Source organism: Episyrphus balteatus, chromosome 4 (genome assembly GCF_945859705.1).
Source record: "Episyrphus balteatus chromosome 4, idEpiBalt1.1, whole genome shotgun sequence".
NCBI lineage: Eukaryota > Metazoa > Arthropoda > Insecta > Diptera > Syrphidae > Episyrphus > Episyrphus balteatus.
In genome coordinates, this window is record NC_079137.1 from 72,351,561 (window position 1) to 72,378,181 (window position 26,621).

The 26,621-nt window shown below is 30.3% G+C and overlaps 1 protein-coding gene across 5 annotated transcripts in view; it reads left to right on the forward strand.

The window, feature by feature from the left end:
• LOC129917757 (copper-transporting ATPase 1) overlaps positions 1-26,621 on the forward strand; it is a 49,199-nt gene that overhangs the window by 17,821 nt on the left and 4,757 nt on the right. For 2 of the 5 annotated variants that reach the window (XM_055997844.1, XM_055997847.1), the window contains 4 exons: positions 12,849-15,111; positions 15,169-15,328; positions 15,392-16,200; positions 16,262-16,638. In XM_055997844.1, coding sequence (XP_055853819.1) covers positions 12,849-15,111; positions 15,169-15,328; positions 15,392-16,200; positions 16,262-16,638 — 3,609 coding nt within the window. Of the gene's footprint in view, positions 1-7,506; positions 8,303-12,848; positions 15,112-15,168; positions 15,329-15,391; positions 16,201-16,261; positions 16,639-17,833; positions 21,195-26,621 lie in introns of those variants that run through there. The other 3 variants (XM_055997845.1, XM_055997846.1, XM_055997843.1) reach the window with 3 other exon arrangements.

The following is a 26,621-nucleotide window of genomic DNA, read 5'->3' on the forward strand; positions in this document are numbered from 1 at the left end:
ATGGAAAAAAAAATATTACGTATTCGTCACAGTGACCTCGTCTTAAAATGAATGTAATATTGTTATGGATTGATGAAACCTTTTCACCTTTGTTTGAACATCGAATGATCTTTAAAATTATGTGCCCCTTTTACATTTTTCTTTAACTTATTTATTATTTTTTATTGAATAAAAAAATTTATTTAATGAATTTGATTAATGAACAAGAAATTAAACAAATAATAAATTATTTGGAATACTTTTAAACATAATTCATGATACCGAATTTTCCAAGCATTTTCAAGAAAACTTTTTTTCACCATAACTCCCATTAAGATAGGTTCACTTGACAAAGCCACTCATTGAGCTGTATTAAATTGATATCAGTTGTATAATTTATTTATACAATAAATTGAATTGAATGTTTTAAGAACCATGCAATAAATACAATTCATTTATAAAATTCTCAAAACTCGATTAAAAAATGCTACAGTCTTTTATTGAAATGAATATTTTATTCTTTACTGAGAAAATAACTTGCATTTACAGTCGGCTGATACAATTGATACAATTTCCATTGGGTCGGTCATGATCATTTATTTGCAACAATTACCTTACAATGGTTTCTTTGGAATCGAATACATTCATATATAAGTATAAATGCAAATGCATGTCCATTCATAGATTTTAATATTGACATTGAAGTTGCATAAAGCTTATTACAGTCAATGACCTATTTGAATGAATTATAAACTTGTATATGAAATTAGACCTTAGATGTTAGATGGAAAGATTGTTGTTTTTATTCGAAAAAAAAAAAATTCAAACTTGAGATAATAATCAAAAATGATATTTTGATGATTAAGAGTACAAAAAAGTGGGTCTCGCAATTATATCTGCTAGTTTGCTGCATAAGGAGCAACAGCCTAAGCATGTGAACTTGTGTGGTAGTAAGTTTTTTTTTAAGTTTTAGTTACGTGACCAAAAATAACAGTATTTTGTAAAAAAAACTCCTACTAAGTTGATAAAAAAAATAATTTGAACTGTTTTAGACAAGGTAAGAAAAGGCTTCCAAAAGACTACCTAATACGTTTAAACATTCTGCTAATTCGTTAAAACTGGCAAACAATAAAAAAAGTAAAAACTGTTGTAAAAATGAAAAACTCAAAGAAACTACTTTTCGGAATTTTGAAATTCAGTTTTTGGAATACGGAATTTTGGAAACCGAATTATGAAATGACCCCTACAGGAAATTTTTTTTTTTATAATGAAAAACATACCTACACAATTTTTTCTCTATGGATTTCAAAGTTTTGTGTTCTTCCATTCTGTATATTATTAAAACATTTTGCCAAAGTGGTTAGAGAGTAAAATATATTAAAATTACGTTGCCAAACAATGGTTAAAAGAATTTGGCATAAAGGAATCGAAAGTTCCGATGTTGCAAAGGTTTATTCGTTCTCTAACAGCTATGGCAAAAATTTTGTTTTTCGTACAATGATCTTTATGAAATGCATATTGGCGCATATTTGTATTAACCTGATGGATAAAATATTCCAATTTTCATAAGAGCCAACAACATGTGAGGCGCCAAAACGGTCTAACCCCAAAAATTTCGTTTTGAGAAAAACGGGTTTAAAAAAATTCATATTTTCAGGGTTTCTTTTTGAATGGCTTGTAATAGTTACAAAAAAAAATATTATTTAATTCTTAGTTTGTAATTTTTTTTAGTTAGGAGTATTGGCTATACTATAGGGCAAAGGTCTGATATTTTATTCTGAAAATATATTTGTTATACATAGTTTAGGCAATTTTGTCTGTGAAGCCAAAATGGCTTCCACTAGAGTGATAAGAGTTTTTGGCTCTAATTTAAACTCTAATTAATATAATTTAATGTCAATGTATTTTTATATTATAAATTGTTTTATTACGTTCGATCTGTGTACTCAGTTCAATTTTTTTTTGAAAAATTTCTAAAGTGGGTTAGGCCGTTTTGGAGCTGAGCATCTCATGTACAAAAACTAGAACGAATTTACCTCTTGAAGAAGAAAATTCATTACTAACCCGCCGGACTACTCGTACTAAAATAAGTCGATTTTGACGAAACTGGCAAATCTGAATAACAATATCTTGGAAACCATTGCTTCAACAGGGATGACTTTAGACTCCAAATATTGGAAATTTCAAAATTAACTATTTAAACGTTAATTGGGTCATTATTAGAAATAACTGTGCCAAAAATCAGAGGTGGAATCGACTAACGCGGTTGTCGATAGTTGATAGTCAAAAACCGACAATTTTGCTTTATAATTTTTCGTTATATTTCTGGGTTAATAATAAAATGTAGGATCTTGTTTTAACATCAAGATTTTTATTCATCAAGCTAAATAGAAAAAAAGTGGTAAAATATATGGGTACTAAACATTAAAAGAAACAAAATTTTTTTTGCACATAGGTACTCATTTTCATGTAACTGCAATTTAATTTTCCCACTTTTATAGAATTTCTTAATAGTAATTAAGTTAAATAACCTTTTTCTCCCTGCTTGTATTTTAAGTTCCGCATCAGTCTGTGAACCAGACAATCACGACTAAATAAATATTTCATTACCAAATTCACTAATTGTCAAACTTAAATAAGTTGGTTACAGAAACGAACCCAAAGCTTAGAGAGAGATTCAAAGCTCAAACTTAAGCTAGGTACTCTGAGAGTAACTGCTGCGAACGTAACGTGTTTTCCTTGTCACCTTCCATTTCTTACCTTCTAGCTTCTAGCCATATCAAATTGATTACAAAAAAAAAAAAAAAACTACAAGCATTTATAAAACCCAGAGAAATAACTGCGCGATCGGAAAACCAGTTTGTTTTTTTTTATTTTGCTCATTTTATAAACATTCATTCGATGGATGATGGGAATGGGAAGGAAAAATTTTTAAATTTTTATTTTGCACTCATTCCAATGACCGGGCCAGGGTCTCAGAGTCTCACTCTCTAGGAAAATTTGTTGTCTCACCAGCTTTCCACAGACACGATAGTCATAGTAGTCTGTCAAGTGATCGCTCTAGCGTGTGATGGTTACATGAAACCATATTTTTTATATTCAGTTAAAACAGAAAATAAAAAATGAAAAAAAAATTATGTATAAACATTTTTTTTGTGATTGAATAGCAGCAACTAAACAAATTTATGCAACAAGACTAAAAAGAATTGTGATACCGGATCCAGATCATCAGCTAGAGCATTTTGAATTGGAATCAAATTAACGTAACGCGGATATCAGAACTAGACATTTTTTTTATAAATAAAATTACAAATAAAAAAAAAAATAGATCGAAAATCGTGATTGAATCTAAAAAAAAACAATTTATAGCTTCAGTAAGTGAATTTGCATTAGACAGAAAAAAAAAATATCTTAAACCTCTTGCGACCTCCATTCGGCGGCCGTCAAGACTTTGAAATTGGATCAGAAAAAGTCGACGACTTGTGATGAGATCGATTTTATAGTTCATGGAATGAAAAAAAGTGCGTTTCCATCTTTCAATCTTTATCCGCGCGTATAAACTTTTTATAATTGCACAACAATTTTAAGTATCTGTGAAATATAGTTTTATTGTTGTTGTTGGATTATTTGGTTTTTTGTTTAAAACCTTCATTCGTAGTACCTAGTTGCTACTGAAAATGGAATTGCCTTTCACTTTGTGTGGCTTTGCGCGTTTGATTCAAAATTATAATTAGGTACCTGCCAGAAATGAGTTCATTTACTTTTTATATTATTTTGTTGGCTAAAAGAGCGAAAGTGTTATTTTTTTTTTGTATTAACTTGGTCATATACAAAAGTGAATGGAGTTTAAATTAACTGTGGCCGCCCTAAAGTTATAAAACAATGTACCTACAATTCATTGTGATATACATTTTTATCTGATTGATGTTTTTTTTTTATTGTTTTGTTGTAAACTCTGTTAATTGTTTTATCAATTTCCGTTTTTTTTCTATCTTATAATGAATCACCGAGTTGGTTTTTATTAAATCATTGAATTTCGATGGACATTAAAGTCATAATGAAAGAATTTATAAGAATTTGAAATGATATATGGTCTAGTTTGTGACTGATTCAAGGGGGAATTTTCATATACTTAATTTGGGTAGGATTTACCCATTTCCCATAGCATCGAGGGAAATCCATGTCATAGTTGGTAGTTAGACAAATAAAACTATATAAAGTATTGTACAATTGAATCGTCAGTTGTGAGAACGGAATAAGTCCATTTTGCAAAAGTGTTGGGAAAACGCAAAAAACTGAATAGCGTCTATATTTTACTTTTTTCAGATGCAAGACCTTACGGATAAAATGAAGATCACTTGGATTTGAGTGGAATGAGATAAAAATTTTGTGTGTAGCCGGTTCTGGTAGCCAGGTAATAACGGTTTGAAAACGTTGAACTTATTCCGTTCTTGCAACTTACGGTTTGAAATTTCACCCAAAAGCCAAATTTTGAATGGAATAAACATATAATTTATTTAAAACAAAAGTTTTAATGATAGTAATCGATTAACTATTGATAGAGTTTGAGTAATCAAAGCAAAAAAGTGTTATACGTAGTAAAACAAAATTTTTTGTTGTGTTCTATTTTTTACTTGAGTAAAACAAAAAATGGGAAATTAAAGATAGGTTCGAATGGTCATTCTTCGGTTAAATTTTCAATGATAAAACTTTTTCAGCGCATCATTTTGAAGGAAATATAATCTTCTGTATTTATTAAGAGCAATGCGTATGACTATCTCAGCCCGAAAAAAAATACCGTTAGAAAAGCAAAAAACTCAAAAAATCGCTTTTCTTGACTTTTTTACATGTTTTTTTGGCCTGTTTTGGTATGGAATTTTTGTTTTCAATTTTTTAAAAACATTTTTCCGATATTAAAGTTGATTCTCTAAAACAAGTTTTAAAATTAATTTATCAAAATTATTCTTTGTTTACGAGATATATTGAAAAAACTAAAAAGCGGGCTTTTGCACCCCTATCTTCAATTTCCACCTTCTTATAACCCATTCAACGTTTTTTTAAATCAAAACTCGTGAACGTCTAGGTTAAGACGTAATCAATAGCCTGAAATCCTGGATTTATTCTGTTCTTCAAACTTATAACCCCTGTAACTTCGACACCCAAAATAATTTTTTTTTTCGACTTTGATGATTTGTCTACGTCTAAAGATAACATCTGCATCAAAAAGTGAATTTCGAAAAAAGTAGACTTATTCCGTTCTCACAATTTACGATTCAATTGTTATATCAAAATTATAATCATTGAAAGCTTATATCTTCTAAGCGATGGCAGCTATGAAAAAGCAAATCCTAATATTTTTTTATGAACAACATAATGGTCTATAAAATAAATTTAAAATATTTTTCAAAAACTGCATTTTAGAAGAGTTAAGTATAAAAAACTGATATTTTTGATGTTTGTCCAAATAAAAAAAATTTTTTAATTACAGCTCTGAAGAGATAAAAACTGAATTGAAATATATAAAAAACACATAATCTACGCATACGCATGCGTATTTTAGAATTTTGTTCTCCATACAACTTAACTTAGCACTAAAAGCACACAATTTATTTATTTTTTTCAGCAAGCCTTAAATCTGTTTTATAAAAGTAATGATGCCAGCAGATAGTGCTCCGTAAATACTACAAGACCTCATCATTAGTTTATTTTTTACAAAAAGTGGAAATATGTATGCCGTTTTTCCCCTGAACCCTTCATATGATATAATCCAAAAATATTATGTCTCATATTTTAGAAGCAATTTTTGAATTTTGACCAAATCAAAATTTTTTTTTTCTTTTTGTAAGACTACTTTAACAAAAAACAAAAAAAGGTAGTAATATAAAGGAGCACCTTATCTACCAGTCTTTCGAATACAAATTTTTGATAGGACTCATCGTTTAATGGGGGAAATCCCTCCGGAATTTTTTATTTTTGCATTATTTTTTTTTGCGTAGTAAATTTATTTATCAACCGAAGAAACTATTTTCAGTGGTCTAGATAGTCCCGAAACCAATGCGCTCCGAACCTACCATAGTACGAAAACGAAAACTTTAAACGCATTTTTTTCGAAACTAGTTTTCTTCCGCGCCGTGCAATGTAACTTAAAAACTAATGAAGCTATTGACTTGAAATTTGAAGCAAATAAATGAACCTAAAAGTTGAATAAAATTTGTACAGTAAATACTTTTTTTAACTACTTCTTTGATTTCTAATTTTTATTTTTCATTTAAAAAAAATAAATTTAGGTTCATGCAATGCGTACTAATATCATCTAACGGAAAAAAATTTCCTTTTTGATTTAAGATGATTTCCTGGACCTGTACATTGCACGGCGCAAACTAGAGGCGTCAACTTTGAAAGGCTCCAGAGCCGCCATTTTGTTATTTTTTCATTTCAAAAATTTTTTTTTCAATTCTTGATAATGTCAGTAATATCTTGTCTTTTTCCAAATTTCAATAAGTGCTTTCAGTTTTTCATAAAAAAATAGTGAAAAAGGTGTCGTCTGGAAGGATTTCCCCCCTTAAGAGTAATAAGCAAAAAACCGATATTTTCGACATTTGACACGTTTTAAAACCACGATATCTTCTAAACGATATCTCGTAGAAAAAAAAGTGTCATTACATTTTTTAGGGAATTACAAAACCTACAAGTCATCCGTATAATTTTTTTGATAGCTTCTCCCGTTTCAATGTTATATATGAAAAACCTAAATTTTCGACATTAAAACTTGAATAACTTTTCATGTTATTACACATGGGACTTTTGGGGACTTTTAACATTTTACATATAAATGCTCTGTACCAATTTTCAACTCTATGCCAATTATTTTATTTTTTAATAAAAAAAAAATTCAAAAAAATGTATGAATTTGTGTAATTTAAAAACTCGATGAGCTTAAGAAAAACGCATGTTGTTTTCAGAATCAGCATCCATTTAGTAAGAGCAGAATTCCCCTCTTAGTGAACTGTTTGCATTTAATCCAAAAAAAAAGTTTTTTTTGGTTGTTTCAGTTTTTGGCATCATTTTCTTTAACAACAGCTAAGTTTTTCTGCACCATCTTTAAAAAAAATTTCCAACCAAAACAATGCTTTATTGAAATATTCAAAATAAAAAAAAAATCATAAACATTTTTTATTAAAAAGTACCTATTCATCTTTACAAAAAAAAAAAAATATTTAAACCAAAAACTAATGTTTTGCTTAAGCTTATCTACTAAAATCATGTAATCAAATTTTAAAATTTTAAATTTTGATATTTTCTCAATATTTTTGAGGTTTTGTACAAAAATGATGAGCTAGTATTTTAAGATGAAACTAAAGCAATATACGTTGAACAAAATTTGTTTGAAAAAAAAAAAAACAATAAAATTTGAGACTATAGTCATTTCCTACGCAATATTGAATACCCAATTCGACAACACTTGAAAAGATAAATATCTCATTCAAAAAAAAAAAAACTGTCGATGTTGATAGTTCTTTTAAAACATCCAACAACCAACCATGCCAAAAGATTTCTGCTCCATTTTCCATTCTGTTTCATTAAATTTTAGTTGATAAAAACAGCAACACACGTTTCCCTTGATCAAATTTCCACACGAAACACTTCAAAATAAACACTCTCAAGTGTTTCAATTCCATTCGACAAAAAAATATGCACACGACTGAAATATGATATGATTCCTATTTACTCGCCATCAAAACAAGCCTCTTATCAACACAAGGCAGCTTTTTCAAAAACCCATCTACGAATAAAACCATCACTGAATCGTTACTTTAGTCAGATATAAACAGCCTTCGATGGTGCTTATCTATAAAAGAATTTATCGATAACAAAAAATATCACATTAAATCCTCTCTCATAAACGATTCCAAAATACCTACATAATACTTTACGCTGACTGGAGAGTTCTTCAAGTTATTAAGAATAAAAATTTCAATATTAAAAATAATACTCGTGAAAACGTTTGAATAAAATTCATAAACACTCGTTTTCTATAGGCCGAATGGCTCGTGTAAATTGTTAAAAGAATCCTACAAATATTCCAAAGAACACGTCAAAGAATGTTCAAGTTTGGAGGAAGAAAAGAAAACGATTCAAGCGGAGGAGCTTCCACTTCTTCATCGTCTTCTTCTCCTTCTAGTAGTTTTGGCATTCAAGGTGGCAGGAAAATTCACAAAAAAAAGAAGGTCAGAGGAGCAACAAATTCCAATGTGATGGCAGATGAAAATGATGATAGTCAAGAAGCATTTTATGTGGGCGATGAACGTGAGCAACTTATACGGTAATATTAGGGATATAAATTCATTAGGAATAGAATATTGAAATTCTTTGAATAGGGAAAGGACATTTCTATTTATTCCTGACGTAATATCCCAAACCAAACGACGAAGAAAAAGTAGGCTAAAGACGTAAATAAAACTGCATTTTGAATTGAATATATTTGCGATAAACAACTTAAAGTCTTAGAAAAACAGATTTAGATAACGCAATTGATAATTTTTATACAGTGCAGTTCAATTGATTAGATACAAACACTAAAAATAAAGCAATAATGATAGTGAGAGTGATTGATACTGATACCGAAGTGATATAAACCTTTGCTGCAATACTAACGTAATTACAGATTTTTTTCAAAAACTAAGTTGAGAACTCCTTGTTCAAAATTTTCAGTCATATTCGCATACTGTGAACCAAATTCAAAGAAAGACTCATTAAAAGAATTAAAATGAGAATTGTCACTTACAACACAAAAGTAGATACATTTTCAATAAGATTTAAGTGAACAAAAGTTAGAGAAAAGATTCTTTGCTTTTTCAATGTTGGAAAAAAAATTTTGGAATTGGGGTAATAATTCTATAAGGTTTCAGTTTCAAAAAATTCTGTATTTAAAATGTTTTAAATCTACAATTCTATATTTCAAAGTTCTTTAATTTCAAAATTCAGTGCTTGCAAAATTCTGTAAATTTATTATTCCGTTTTTTAAATTCTGTATTCAAAAGTTCTGTAAGAGGTACAACAAAATGCCTTACCATTTGGAAAAAAAAATTGAGATCCAGAAATGCTTACAGAATTTGAATTAACAAAATTCAGAATTTTCAAAACTCTTTCATTCTTCTTATTTCGGAATTTGGTTGTATAGTAGTTTAAGTTTTGTTTCATTTTTTTTTTCGTTCATCAGGAAAACGAATCAGGAAAAAATTTTCCAACATTTTTTGATGTTTTCATTCGTTTTGAAATACAAATAATGCAAAATATGCTATACCAAAAGATAATAAAGGAATTGAATAATTTTTTTTTTTTTTAATTTCAATGGAACTAAAATTTTTTTGTTAAACTTGTATTTATTTGTTTTTCTGATGCAAATACATTTTTCGTGTCAGCTGATATTCAATTTCCTTTCTTTTCTTTTTTTGAGGCATTTCCTGACCGACACACAGTGGGGCGACCCATATGGCAATGTTGGAAACAATTCAAAAAATAAAACAAAAGATATCGCTGTTTTTTGTTAGTTTTCCGTTATATAACATTCCTATGCATCAAAACCACACTCATTTTATCTTTGTGCATGATTTCTCACTCTAAAACGAGCACTTGAAGTTGCCACATTAGTTGTATTTAAATTGTGTTGTAAAAAAATTAACAAAAAGGTTAAATGTTCAACTAGCTGCCATTTTTGTTTAAATAACAGTATAATTCTGATTAAACATAGAATCGAAAGATTCGGTTGTATATTTTATCATTTAAATAAAAAAAATTTATATCAATGAATTATTTTGCTCTATTTTGTATTAAATGTAGAGTGTTTAAAATTGTTAGTTGGAAATTAAGTTATTTTCTAAAAATTTTAGCTTAAAGTTAGTTTCCACACACTTCCACATCGAGATTTTAGTATTTTCATATGCCTTGACTTATTATCTGTGGAATTCTAAAAAGAAAGGGTGCTCATATGTGCTCCATTTTTTGTTTTAGTTTTTTAAAGTACATCCTCAGTATATTTTAAAAGGCTTACTTTTTGATCCAGGTTTATTAGGAAGGTTCTTATTTTTGAGATATATATAATTTTTTGCTCCCATAATCCCATATGGTTGAAAAAAAATAAGAATTTACATTCCTCAATTAAAGTTCCTGACTTAATTCTAACCCGTTTTTCCAAGGAACTGAAGTTTCTAATGGGAACAGTATGGTATTTTAGTCCTTGCCTTGAATAGTAAACTTTAAAATCTAGCGTAATATTGCATACTTTACACTACAAACAAATAGATTATCTCACTTCCACATTAATTTCATCCATCAAAAAATTTAAAATAAAAAACGTTGAAAAAATGGTCAAAAACTTTGGGGCAAAATAAATATTTTTCCCCTTTATTCGGTGAAAATCATTTTAGAAATAGAAATTTTTGCACACTAACATAAATCAATCTCACCTATAAGAACTATAAGTTTCAGATTTTTTGCAAGCTTTCAAGAAATCCTAAAAAAACAAAAAAATACCACTCAAAAATACTCCTACAAAATAGCTGTTTTTCAAAAATTCACGTTCTACGACAAACCGTTGTAAAAAAATAATTTTTTTCTTACCATGTCATTTTACCCCTATTTACCCTATCTAATGATTGAATTTTTAGAAATCCTTTCTCAGTGTTCACTTTAAGGATATAAACTTTTAAATAAACTTCAATATAAGTTCAAGTGACCTCAACTCCAAAAATTTATAAAGCGTTTCGCCCAGGTACGACTGTGGTCACTTGAACTTATATTGAATTATATTCAATCACTCCACTTAAAATAAAAATAATTTTAATAATTTTTTTATTATTTTTGTTATTTTTTCTTCGTTATTCTTTTAAATAAACTATATTAAATTTTGTCTTTTGGCGTCATATGAAATAAGATGAAACTCCAATCTATACTACATATCTAACGGCAAGTGGAACGTGAGGAATAGTCATCCTTTTTCGTATTTGCACCCGTGCTGCAAATACGAAAATGGATGATTTATAACATTTTACCACGTCACAAATAAAGTGAAATTTCTATACAGTTATTGATAAACACTCAATTTGATTTTTTTCTTAAAATTCTGTGTAATTAATTAAACTATTAGTTATCATCGTAAACATGCAGTAAAATTGATAAAAACATTAGCGTTCCGCTTATTTTGGTCAGAAGTACATTTTTTGAACCTAGAAGCTCTTATTAAAAAAACGATGATCTTAGACATAATGCTCTTTAGAAATTAATCTCGCTGCTAATTGTTTGGTGACATTCGAAAAAATGGTATATTCAAAAGGTGTCCAAAATCTGAACTACGATTTTTGATCCATTGATTTTGCTTGAATAAAGGTATGATCAAAAACGTGAAAATGCAATATTTTTCTGATGCTTTCAAAATAAATTAAGCTTATTTCGACACATTTTTTGTTCTTTAATTCTGAAATTTTGCATTAAAAAATTGTATTCCTTCAATTTTAAAATAAATGCAACTTTGACTACTAGTACAGTTGAATCCTTCATCCCATTTTAAGATTTCTTTTGATCTTTGAATCTTTTTATGTTAAGAAACATTAAAGTAGTATTAAGTAGTTATACTATTTTCGGAAAACATAATTTTTTCAACATTTAATAAAAAAGTGGCTCACAGAGAGGAACTGCAGAGCGTTGAAGATTTGACTTAAAAAAATGTTCAAAACATTAACCCGAATATTCTTATCTCACACACTTTTTCATTCTGATTAATAGAAATAGCTGCAAAATGGGGGTGTTAATACGCCAATTTATTTTATACTTTGTAAAACAATAAAATCCGAAGAAAATCATGTTAATCAATTTAATGAATAGCCGTGTTTTCGTGAAACTTCCTAAACTTCCAGTTAGTAAAAATTTCACACAGAGTCCAACAACCAACCATAAACCTTTTTTATCAATTCCATTCACTGCAGTTAGCTGGGATAAATCCTTTTCAAATTTAAAACTATGTTACAAAGCTCACGAAATCTTTGGAGCATTTTCTTGAAAAAATTTACTTTGACTGTAGGTACTACAAATAAAGCTCTGTGTTCTATAAAAAAAAAAAATTATCACCACACCCCTTAACACCCTAACATATTTTCACTGATCACAATTTAATCGAAATTGTAAGTTTTTATTGCTGCTTGCTTCTTACAAAATTTCTTCATGGCAAAATTTTAGACACAGTTAAAAATTAAGAAATAAAAGAGTTTCATATACAAGGCTTCCTATCATTTCACACCAAACGGATGTTTTCATAAGCATTGGGAAGTCTTTTAGCCGCTTCCTGTTTATCAAACGAAAAATCATTGATTCTAAATGACAAATAATCCTCAATACTTTTAATCGAATTTCCAATCTTCTATTTATTTATTTTAAATTTCTCTGAATAAAAAGATTTATTGTTTGGATTATTTGTTATCCATGTGGAATTCGTTCAAGGTATATCAACTTTAAATCAAATATTTGACTTGTGATACTCATGTGTATAGCCGATAAAACCCCTTCGTAACGTATTCATGCAAACAACTGATGCATTTTCATTAATCTTTATTGAGAATTTGATTATATGTTTTAAAATTATCAAGAATCTAATCTTAAGTCCAGATTATTCCACACATAACATAAAGTTAACCCTTTATTGCACCAAATGTTTATCACGAAAAGCAAACAATATCAATCAGTAGAGAAAAAGGGTGTTTTGTCGTCAGATAGTACAAAAACTCAACCTTCATTCTCTATTTTAAACTTTCAATTTCTTTTAACCACAAAACGTCAAGAAAAAAATCTAATTCAACCTTTTTTTTTTTAATTTCCAGCAAAACAATGGACTATGACTGTGCTGAATCGGCAGGTCTCCTATCCACACAACCATGCTCTACAGTACGATTACCGATAATCGGTATGACCTGCCAATCATGTGTTCGCAACATCGAATCCACAATATCCACAAAACCAGGTATCCTGAAAACACAAGTAATTCTCAATGAAAATGCTGGCTACTTTGACTATGAACCAAGTCGAATAAATCCCGAACAAATTGCCTTTGAAATTGAAGAAATGGGTTTTGAATGTCCCTATCCGAGTTCTAAACCTTCAAGTAGTAGTCCGAATAATGTTACACATATTCGTGTAATTGGTATGACATGTAACAGTTGTGTCCGAAATATTGAAGGCAATATTGGAACTCGACCGGGAATTATTTCGATCAAGGTTAGTCTTGACGAGAAACGTGCCACAGTTGAGTATGACAGTACAATACTTAAACCACCAGAAATTGCTGATATGATTGATGATATGGGTTTTGAAGCGTCCGTGGAAGAAGAAGAAAACACACAATCAGGAGAGGCCAAGAAGACTGACAAATCACCCAAACGTGGTGATATCAAAAAGGCTGGTGGTGGTGATGCATTGGTGATATATGATGATTTGCCAAATGGCAAACTCAATGGTGGACCATTGCATGTCGAAATGGAACAACATCTGACCAAATGTATGGTCCATATACAGGGTATGACATGTGCCAGTTGTGTGGCTGCCATTGAAAAGCACTGTAAAAAAATCTACGGTGTTGATAGTATTCTGGTGGCGCTGCTAGCTGCCAAAGCTGAAGTCAAATTCAATGCAAATGTTATAACGGCCGAGAATATTGCCAAGTCAATAACAGAACTTGGCTTCCCAACGAATGTTATCGATGAGCCTGGCTCGGGAGAAGCCGAAGTCGAGATAGAAATCTTGGGAATGACCTGCTCATCATGTGTAAATAAAATCGAACAAACTGTATTAAGAACGAAAGGCATTACACATGCCGCTGTTGCTCTAACCACAAAGCGAGGCAAGTTCCGTTATAATTCCGAAGAGACCGGGGCTCGAAATATCTGTGAAACCATTCAAGCCTTAGGATTCGATGCCCATTTGCTATCGAATAAGGACAAAATGGCTCACAGTTATTTAGAGCACAAAGAAGAAATCCGCAAATGGAGGAATGCATTCCTCATTTCGCTGGTGTTTGGTGGACCTTGCATGGTTGCTATGGTATACTTTATGGTAGAGATGGAAATTCATGGACATGACACAATGTGTTGTATTGTCCCTGGTCTGTCTATGGAGAACTTGGTTATGTTTTTACTTTCAACACCTGTGCAATTCTTTGGAGGTTGGCATTTCTATGTCCAAGCTTATCGGGCGGTAAAACATGGAACTACCAACATGGATGTCCTGATAACCATGGCAACGACGATAAGTTATATCTATTCGGTAGCTGTGGTGATAGCTGCCATACTTTTGGAACAGCGATCATCTCCGTTGACATTCTTCGATACTCCTCCAATGTTGCTGATATTTATATCCCTCGGTCGATGGTTGGAACATATTGCAAAGGGTAAAACAAGTGAAGCTTTGTCTAAATTGCTATCCCTGAAAGCTACCGAAGCACTGCTTGTCGAAATCTCTGAAGAATTCGAAGTTCGTTCGGAAAAGTTAATCTCTGTCGACTATGTCCAGCGAGGAGATATTCTCAAAGTTGTTCCCGGTTCAAAAGTACCCGTCGATGGAAAGGTTCTCTATGGCCATTCGACTTGTGATGAAAGTTTAATCACTGGCGAGTCAATGCCAGTGGCCAAAAAGAAGGGTGCAGTTGTAATTGGAGGATCTATCAATCAGAATGGGGTACTTTTTATTTCTGCCACTCATACTGGTGAGAATACAACTCTGGCACAGATCGTTCGTCTAGTTGAAGAAGCTCAGACATCTAAAGCTCCAATTCAACAATTGGCTGATAAAATTGCTGGATATTTTGTACCATTTGTGGTGGCTGTGTCGACTATCACCCTTATTGGGTGGATTATAACAGGCTATTTGGATATAAACAAGCTTCCAATACCAGATCACAATAAGGAGGGTTTGAATAGGGACGAAATTATAATTGGATATGCATTTAGGTGCGCCTTGAGTGTATTGGCAATTGCTTGTCCATGTGCTCTTGGATTGGCAACACCCACAGCTGTTATGGTGGCTACTGGAGTTGGTGCTACTAATGGTGTTCTTGTTAAAGGAGCTGGACCTCTGGAAAATGCTCATAAGGTAGGTTGTTTTCCCATAAGAAAATTCTATCACTTTTAATTCGTTCTATTATTTCAGGTCAAGACAATTGTGTTCGATAAAACTGGGACAATAACCCATGGCACACCGATGACATCAAGAATCATAATGTTTGTCAAACCAACTGTTTGTAATTTAGCTCGAATGTTGACCATTGTTGGAGCTGCCGAAACTAATAGTGAACATCCATTAGCATCAGGTAAATCAATACCTTTTAAATACATGATCTTTATACTAACACGTTCCTTTTTTATCCCTCTAGCAATTGTAAAATTCGTCAAAGACATGTTGAGCGTTGAACAATTTGGTAAATCAAGTAATTTCCAATCGGTTCCTGGTTGTGGAATCAAATCAATTGTTTCCAACTACGAACAAGGTCTTAAACAAGCATCAAACTCTGAAAAGATTATCAATTATGAAAACTCTTATCGAACTAGTGCCATGGCTGTGCACATGGTAAATGGAGTTTCTATTGAAGAAGTTATTCCTGCAATGAATACAATTCAAAAGAATACCATAGAACTGCAACAGCTCTTGGAACTTGATGATTCAATTGGTGATGCTGAATCGAGTATCAAACCAATTGTTGGTAATGAAATCAATGTACTGATTGGCAATCGTGAATGGATGCATCGCAATGGAATTCTTGTCCCAGCTGAAATTCATTCAAAAATGACTGAAGAAGAAAATGTTGGCAATACAGCGGTGCTCTGTGCTTTGAATAATCAGTTGATTTGTATGATTTCGGTATCGGATATGGTTAAACCAGAAGCTCATTTGGCGGTTTATACTCTGAAGAAGATGGGAATCGAAGTAATTCTCCTAACAGGTGATAATAAAAATACAGCTGTTAATATAGCTCATCAAGTGGGAATCACAAGAGTTTATGCTGAGGTTTTACCATCGCATAAAGTTGCCAAAATTCAGAGACTCCAAGAGGGTGGCATACGTGTGGCTATGGTTGGAGATGGGGTAAATGATAGCCCTGCTCTAGCACAAGCTGATGTTGGAATTGCCATAGCTGCTGGTACAGATGTAGCGGCTGAAGCTGCTGATGTGGTTTTAATGAGGGTTTGTTGTTTATATCAACCTTTCATATGATAAAACTTATTTGTTTGTATCGTCTTTTCAGAATGATTTACTAGACGTTGTTGCTTGCTTAGATCTCTCTCGCAAAACAGTGCGTCGCATTCGACTCAATTTTCTCTTTGCCAGTATGTACAATCTATTGGGTATACCATTAGCTGCTGGTGTATTTACAACATTTGGTTTAATTCTTCAACCATGGATGGCTTCAGTTGCAATGGCTGCAAGTTCAGTTTCGGTTGTGTGTTCATCTTTGTTAATTAAAATGTATAAGAAACCAACAGCGGCATCATTGCAAACGGCGGAATATTTGCGACTTATAAGTGAAACGGATAGAGAGCCGGACAATGTTTCGGTACATAGAGGTTTGGAGGATATACCAAGGCCGAATTTAAGTCGATCGAATAGCTCAACTTTGTCAAGGTATGTTGGAATTGCTTTTTTTTTTAAGCTTATAAAATGTGCAGGGAAAAACATTTATTAAGGTGATGGTGAAATAATTTGTCTACTATTATGAGTCAAGTGGCTTATGACATAGCTTAGAACTTAGAGTATATTTCGTCAGGTGATGGAATGGTTTTGTAAAATGTAATTTAGGTATATCAATTTTGTGTACCTGTAAACTGATTTGTACCAAAATTGAATTGTTTTAAGGACTTAAGTGAACATAAGTTAATTGATCAGCTATAGTGAATGTGTAATTTGTTACTATATTAGTAAATTTAGTGCAATATCTGTATAAGTTTTAAGGAATTTTTTGTGAATTTAAATATTTCTATTTTAACTCATGGCTCAACAATCTCATGATCGGACGTGCGATTTAATGCCAAGATGCAAAAAATTGCATCTAATTCTGATTCTGATAAAAAAACCGTATTTATGTATGTTCTATAGAGAAAAACTGGTTTTTTAGTGCTTAACTTACCAAATTTGATGAGTCTACTCTGGATAAGCCAAACAATTTTTTTTTTGTATTTAATTGCGTGTATAACTTTTTATGCGTTCACTGGAAAAATTTTTCTCGAGTTTATTGGAGTCATTTTGTAGTATTAACTAACTCCGAGTTAACTAAGCACTAAAAAAGTGGCTCGCAAATCAAGTTGTCTTCAATATTTTTAAGAATTAATTAGATATTCTGTCTAAATTCCGTTTTATCAGAAACAATTTAACAACAATATTTATTTATAAAAGAACGATGCCAGCAACGATCTCCAAGGACAAGAATCTCTATAAAGGGATTTCATTTGTTCTATTCTTCTTATAGAATAAAGGCTTTCCTTGCATATTAAGAAACTTTATTTCAACACAGTGCCGGATTTTCTAATTTTTATATACTATTTCTCCGATTGAAATGCTTAATTATCTTGTTCTCCACTTTTATTACTCTCTTAATCCTACTCGTAATTTTTTTCGTACGTATATTTTTAGTTAATTAATTTGTGTATGTGTTAAAGGTGTTAATAATTTTTTTGATATCTTTGTGCCATATTAAAAGTCTTCATTGTTAAGTGTTGTGTCTTTAAAAATATTGAATTTTTTATGTCCTCGGCTTGGTTTGCACTATTTAAAAATGAAAATACTCCTCTTTATTTTGGTTTACAATGATTTATTCTTTCAGTTTATTGCGCACCCCTGAACGCATATATTCTAACGGAGGCAGGAATTATGATAACAATTGCTAAATACACTGCTTATTTATTATTAAAACTATTACGAATGTATATATTTATTATTTTTTAAAAGTACTTTTTTGAATTACCTATGTTACTCAATAACCAACACTGCTTGTTTATTTTAATTATTTTTTTTTTTCAAATTTCTAGCATAATAAAACATTATTATACTAAAAACAACACTTTTAAACAAATAAAACACATTTTTTTTTTGTTTTTTGAGTTTTCTTTTTAATGAATTGATTTTATTTTTTTATGGTTATTTTAATAATAATAACTTATTTACTAACTTTATTTCTTTACTAATTACACAAATAATACTTACTTACATATACAGATTAGGAAATATTTTAATTAAAAAATAGATATTTATTTTTTTTTTAATTACTAAAGCGAAAAGTAAATTACAATTACAAAAATTTTAGTATGCCTTTTTGTAATTTAATACAAGAGTTTAAAATTAATATTTATAATTATAAAAAAATTAAAAAATATACAAATTATATTTAATATGGTAACCGTTCCGATAGTGATCAGTGATTGCGCACTTCTCCAGACAAAATTAAATGTAGGTAAACAGTACCGCATTGTGGGTGATTAACAATTTTCATTTTGTATGTTGTTCCAAAAGAATGTTGATACAATAAATACTTGTGAAACACTATGCGAAGAAGAGCTACAAAAATAAATACATACATAATTATTGTAACTTATTTCAAATTAGACGATTCTCCAATTTTGGATTTTTTAATTTAAGCCCGATATTTTAAAAGATGCTGCGATTTTTATCCTTATGCAATAATCCTTATTTAATTTGCATTTTACCTAAAAACAAAAAATTCGAATTGGGGGAATTTTCCGAACGTGAACAACTTTTCAGCCGAAACTCACAATAGAAGAAAAGTGAAATTCAAATTTTTCCGGATGAATTTCACCAGAAACCCACAATAAGGCTAAATATGTATACTACTTCTCAGCCTTATTACTAAGAAGTTAGTGTGAACATCAAGTGAGACGACAATTTTTTTTTTCTAGATAGGAAGTGCTTACAGCCTTCTGGAGAAGTGATAATTTCGATGATGGTGATACGAGTTAATATCGTCGGTAAAACCAGAAAAGTGTGTAACTAAATTTTAGCAAATTTTATAGGAAAGCAAAAAAACAAAATCGTTTTAAAGGCATTTGTATGAGTTTTCATTTTCTAATTTGCTAGTAAAATAAAAACTATGAACTTTAAGGGGATTCTGAGTTTAAGGAACGGTAGATATTAGGTTTGTCTAACAGATGACATTCAAATCTAATTTTCAGAAAATTTGGAGTTACACACTTTTCTGGTTTCACCGACGATATATTATTTCAGTTAATTATAGAATCGGAATAGCGCCCTAAAGTTCTGCTATTCATAAAAGCCAACAAGTAAAATTGGGTATTTCGATAAATAAACTAGTTCTCATTAGTAAACTATTTTCAATACTAATTATAATTAGAGAAGTTCCTAACCATCTCTTTTGTTTTTATTTTTTTATTTTTATTTTTTTAACATCGTGATTGAATCTGTTAATTGTTTTCTCATTATGATTGGTTATTACTTATTGAAACCAACCAAAGATTGCAAATCTTTTTTAATCAGACAGTTCAGTTTTCAAAATGCTAACGAGAGGTCAACAAATCCACAAATTACTACATGCGACCATCATTTTGATATCATTATCCACTTCGTTTGCTGCAGTAAATTCAAGTTTTTTTTTTTTAATTTTTTTTCCAAATTTGCATTATTGTTTTTTTTTTCTAGCGTAATTTTAATTTATTATTTGATGATCTTAAATGCGTTCCCTCTAATGATTATGCTGAAAAAGTTTCCTGTTTAGTTGATAAAACAGATGAAATACCTAAGCTTAATATCGATATTCAAATGAAAAAAGAAGTTCAAGAATGTATTTATGATTTTATTGTTTATGCTAAACCTCCTAAAAAAGAACAAATAACAGCTTTCAAAGCTGTAGGGATAAATTTTTGTCGAGCTGCACAAATGGAGGCTCTTGTTCCAATTTATAAAATATTAAGAGATGCTGTTAGAAGAGCTGGTCCTATACCAGATGGTTGTCCTGTTGCAGCTGTAAGTTATGAAATTAAAAAAAAAAAATGTTTTCTTGATGAATTTATTATTAATTTTTATTTTGTTTTTGGCAGGACTTTCATTACACATTTAAAAATATAACTATAAATACAGATTTTCTACCATCGTATGTTCCAAAAGTTGGATTAAAAATTCTTCTGGCATATCGCAATAAAAAAACACCATTTTTGGATGTAACAATTCTGGCAAGAATAGTTGCTGCGAAAACAAAAAATAAAGCTCATAGAAATTTTTAATAAATATATATGCAGTTTGTGTTGTTTGAAAATACACAATAGATGAATTTAAAAATATTTATTAATAAAGAACTCAAGATATTAAAGCTAGGTATTCAGCTTTTTCTGAGAAAGTTAGACTCCTTAAAAATGTTAACAAGCTTTAGCTGTCTTTGAACCCAGTGAAAGAGCAATAAATCCTTAATTTTTTGTTGTTCTAGATTTAAAAGGTACACCTAATCAGGACAAATTTTTAGTTTCTTGAGTTTGTGTAAGGTTGAAAGTAAGGCTGTTAGTTTAAGTGTCTATAACCGCTTGAAGTACGCTATTATAAAGGTTGGGGAGGTGGTACCAAGATTATTTCTATCGGAGCGCACTCCACTAGAAAAAATGTCTTCAGTTTTCAAACTCTGTGTCAATAAGTTAAAAGAGCTTAAGTCAATTTTTATCATTTTTCAGTATAAGCAAATGAAGTTTGTGGACCAGACAATTTTGCAGACATTTAAAGGAACAAAACAGCTTATGTTACTTAAGCTGTTTTGCAAAATTGGGTTTGGTTCAAAGTGCATTTTTTTAAAATGGCTTGAATCGACATAAGAACACAAATGGTTTACTCGACTACAAGTTTAAAATAGCTTATGTTGACCAAAGCGATGAATATATTTGAATTCAAATTGTCATATTAGCTTATGTCATGACTTAAGCTTATTTAAAAAAGTGTATTATTTTTAAGATTTGGACGATTTTATACATAAGCTATTTTGCAAATGCAGTTTTTGTCCAAAAAGACTTAAGCTACTATGATTTTTTTTTTAATTTAACGGTTTATATTTTGCGTAGAGAAATGAGACCCAGACTAAAACAAAGCTGAACAAAAGGTGAACATGTTAAGCAAATAAAATCGATTTTCACTTATGTCGACATAAGCTCTTTTAACTTATTACCACAGAACTATTCGATGTAAAACTGAATTGTTTCATCTTCAGGGTGCCAGGCTAATTTTTTTTTTTTGTAAAAAATCCAACAAAACCGAAGGCCTCAAAAAGTTTTTGACGCCCCTGTTGAGATTATTTAAGCTTTCGCCAAAGTTATTTTGACGCGGAGGCCTAACTACACTCTTAGACCGTTTCTCATTGTTAAGATCGAATTGTTGAATTTATCTAACGTTTGAACTTAACGTTTAACGCCGTGTCAAAACGCTCTCTGTGTCGTGACTCCTTAATCCGAACAGGTTTGGGATGGTAGTACTTGCCAATAGAATTATTCAACCAGCTTAAAGTATCGAATGTGTGTTGGACTTTGCTTATTTATTATGTTTAGTTGCTTTATCTTAAAGCAATCAAATTTAAGTCCACCCCGTGAAATATTATCGCCATAGTTGTAGGAGTATTGAGCCAGAAAGTAATATTTGAAGACAAATTCCTTTTTTTAATGGCTTTGTAGGTGAAAAGTCCTACTGTAGCATTATTGACTCTTTCATGTATATTAAGTTTTTAGTTTAACTATTTATCTAGAATTGGAACTAGGTAGGTACTAAGCTGCATTTTAGAAAGTAAGTGAGACGATTTAATGGCGGAGAGTTTCGTTGCGAAATTTTATTTCCTTATAGAGAATAAATTGTTATAAGCAGTTGACAAGAAGTTTGATAAAATCTGAGGATATTTAGAAATGCCAACAGATGTAGGGAGTATTAGATGGATGCAAGAAGTATTCGATGGATAATACCATGGAACATAAATTATGTTGAGCGGTTGGAAATAATGTAAACATTACTTGCACCGCAAAGTTGGTTTTCACTAAACTGACGATTCTGATTTAAAGGCTTTATCGAGGTCTTCCACCATTGGTTTAACAAATCCTATGCCAATACCATCATTTATTTCGCGATGATCTTTAATATGAATGTAAAATTAAAACAACGCATATAAATTTTAAAAGTTTCTGTGACTGTTTTTCTTTCTTCGTCTTGGAACAATTCTTCCCAGAACCGTTATACCAAAATATTTATTTTTTCTATTATAAAATGAAAGAAGAATCCTCAATTTGACACTGGGAATGTACAATGGTAGAAATTCTGTATTAATTGATACATTTTTGAATACATAGTGAAAATCCTGTCAAACAAAAAAACAAAGATTAAAAGCAACCAACAAAATTGTATGTGACTTTTATTACTTACAGCTGAAATAGGACAACCACTCGGAATAGTACCAGTTTTTCTCATAGTATCTGTGAACATTTTATAAATTGGTACCACAGCTTCTGCATATTGAAAACGACAATAATCTATTCTTTCAGCTTTGAAAGCGGTAAATTGTTCTCTATCAGTTGGTTTAGCATAAACAATAAAATCATAAAAACATTGTTGAACTTCTTTTTTCATTTGTATATCGGCATTTAGCAAGGGTACATCTACAGTTTTGTCAACTGAACAGGCAAATTTTTCAACATAATCACCATCCAAGGAAACACATTTAATATCATCAAATATTAACATAAAATTACGCTGAAAAATAATACAAAAATGTAATTTTATGTATAAAAACCAATAACTATAAAAATAATTACTGCAGAATACGAGCTGCTAAATAAAATAAAACCAATGAGAGCATGTAGTAAATTTTTAATTTGTTGCATATTCAAAACAAAGCTGAGTGTACATATATGTATGGATTTTCGATTGTCGATTTAAATAAATTCCACAATCATAATGAGAAAATGATTAAGGGATTCAATCATAAATTAAGAATACAATCGAGATTTTATCTCGTATGTGAACTTCATAGACTAATTGGATCATTAAAAATATAGTCAATGAATTCTGTGCGACTGATGATGACTTGAAAAATATTACTTTATGACCCTTAATTTCTTTACAGAATAATAATAATTATAATATTGTTAAATGTTTTGTCTTACCAGAATAATTTAAATGCTCCAAACAAACTAATACTGTTCGTGACTAGGTCTAACAACCTAGTTAATTACAAGTACATTTATCGTCGGTGAAACCAGAAAAGTGTGTAACTCCAAATTTTCTGAAAATTAGATTTGAATGCCATCTGTTAGACAAATCCGATATCTACCGTTCCTTAAACTGAAAATCCGCTTAAAGTTCATAGTTTTTATTTTATTAGCAAATTAGAAAATGAAAACTCATACAAATGCCTTCAAAACGATTTTGTTTTTTTGCTCTCCTATAAAATTTGCTAAAATGGAGTTACACACTTTTCTGGTTTCACCGACGTTATGTAGTTTGCTTTCAATTACCTAATTTATGAGTTTTAATAACATTAACAAGTAAACATTTCTGTATATTATGAGAATAATCTGTAACGGTTGGATAATAGAGGAAAGAGGGTAAAAGTTGACGGTTATTGAATAGGTATGGGCCAAAATACTTTTTGATGCCTAATTAAGGCAGTGAATTTTGACAAAAAAATATAGAAATTTGTATCAATATATTTGTCGGCTGAGGGTGCAAACCTCGTAAGTCCATTTTTGTAAATTGTTCAGGAGAGCAATTTCTATTATGTATTTTCATATATTTTAGTTGACATAGAATGGTTATAATTTAATCTTATATATATAATTCTCCTGTGCGTTTGTTTGTGACACTACTCCTTCTAAACGACTTGATAGATTTTTCTGAAATTTGGTGGGGGTGATAAGGTCCATCCGAGACAGGTTTTGTTTTATAATTAGACCCAGTAGGTGGCGCTGTTGTCAAGTTATATGCAAATTCCGTATCTGGGGTCGAATGACTGAACAGATTTTTTTGAAATTTTGTGTATGCGATAAGGTCTATCCGAGACAGGTTTTGTGTTATAATTGGACCCGGTAGGTGGCGCTGTTGTCAAGTTTAATTCAAAATCCGTATTTGGGGTCGAATGACTGGATATTTTTTGTGAAATTTTTTGTGTGTGATAAGGTTTGCCCCAGACAGGTTTTGTGTTATAATTGGACCCTGTAGGTTGCGCTGTAGTCAAGTTATTTGTGCTCCACATATCAACCGAACCGAGTGAACCGGAAAAAGTTTAACACATTACAGGGCTAAAATTTGAAAACAAATACTTGGAAAGGCGGAACGAAGTCCGCCGGGTCAGCTAGTCTATTATAAAATAACATTTGCTACGATGTTTTGAATGATATTTCTATATGTATGACAGTTTAAACAGAAATTGATCAAAACCAAACAACTGCGTTACTTTACTGCAAATTTCAGTTTTATTTGTAAAATTATATAATTAAGCTTTCTGATATTCCTATTTGAAACTATAGGAACAACGTAAGTCTCCTATGATTAATTTCAATTAAATATTCTTCTTAGTGTATTACCAAAAATCAGCTTTAAAACTTTAATACCACAGCGTTACCAAGATAAACCACAATGTTAACGTGATTTGCAAACAATTCAATCCAAATTTGGGTTTCAAACTTGTGAATGTAAATAATGTTAATTTTATAACTCAAAATAGTTTTCTACTAATTTGTGCTTTTTCTTCAAGAAAAATGAAATTCAACCAAGGAGAGAACTTTTTTAGGAACTAAATGATATTTTGGCCCGTATATTAAAATAAATATCAATCTCATGATGGTAAAATTCAGTCATATGGGTGGTATTATGCTTCGAGGCTTTTTGTTTTTTGTTTTTGTATTAGAAGTGCTAATCTCTGAGTAAAGAAAGTATTTTGACAAACGTTATTTTTCAATGTTATTAACCCCTTGTAGCCCCATGTGACATTTCTGTAACAAACCGAAAAAGATCGTCTAAAAGCTGTAAAAACCTATTTTTTATTCTTTTAAAGCTTATTACATAATCTTTAAGAATTGCTTTATCGAAATAATGCGCAATATTTCTAATAAATAGCAATAACGAAGAAAAAATAACAAAAATAATAAATATATTGAATCTAATAAATAGCACCAATAGTTTTTAATTGGCAGTGAATGTTGAAAGTTTGGCTTTTTTGGAAAACAAGCAAATTTATGTAAAAACTACGAAATTCAGAAAAAATATTTTTCGTGCATAAACTAACGGGGTTTTATTTTTGGATTTTAGGAATGCGCCTTAAAAATAAATATTAGATAGCTTTTTGTTTGAATTTTTGCATTTATGTACAAAAATAAATTATTTAAACTTTTTTTTTTACTGCGTAAATTTCGAAATAACTAAGCAAATAATGAATTTATTGAATTTTAAAAAAATTATATAATAATAAAATAATAAAATTATTTTATTATAGCTAAAGCCCTTTCGATTGACATTATTAATTTTAAAATTTACGATGTTGGGTTACAAGGGGTTAAGGTAAGGTAAAATATTTTACAAATTTAAATCATGCATCAAACAATTGAACTTATACTATGCTAAGTTTATCACAAATGGACAGAAAAGCTGCATTAAAAAAATTCCATACTATTTTCAAGGAATTCATAAAAAAAATATAATAATTGTATAATTTCAAAAATGATTAAAACTTTTGACATTGAGATCATAACAGCGACGAATTGAAGGAAGAAGAAGTATGTTGGTTAGACTTTTCCCGTAGACATTAAAGTTCGTTGGAGATTCGCTTTCGGAAAATTCTTTTCCGGAGTAATTTTTTTCCCCGGGGAAAAAAATTCCCATAAAATTGATGTTACGATTGATACCGTATTTACCTTATAAAATAAGTTACAAAAATTGATAGTCGCAAAGAAGTTATGTTGGTATGCCTCTTTCCTTCTGGAACAAAGTTTTATAAATTTGTACAATTTGTCTCTCTCTCTCTCTCGCTCTATTATTATATATAACCGTTCCCAATGTTTTTATACAAAATATGTATAAATTATAAGTAGTTTTGTAGTATTTTACTTAAAAATTGGGGAAACATTTTCAAAATTTGTTAATGTCTTGATCACCTAAAAGAGTGCACCAAAAAATGATTTTGAATTTTTTTAAATCCAGTTAAAAAAGTATCAATTTTTTTGTTTTTATGATTATTTTTTAATAGCTGAACATTAATTTTAAAAAAATTAGCTAAGGCTGAAGATATTTTCTATCATCTGTTACAGTTTTACCGAATTTTTAAGTAAAACACTTCAAAACTACATATCTGTAATTTATCAATAAATTGTATGAAAACATTGAAAATGACTTCGGCACGGGTAAGGAGTTCGTTTCCATCGTTTTAGTAGACGCACAAATACAAATTAAAAGGAAAAAAAAAAAAAACAAAACTGATAATCAAACTCAGAATTTTGAAAGCAACGCTTATTAACACATGAAACATTCACACATGCCTATTACCTATAACGCAATTTCAGTTTTGAGTTCTATTTTTCGGAATTTCCAAATTGATATCTAGAAAGGGTAGTTAACTGCAAATCCTCTTTTAT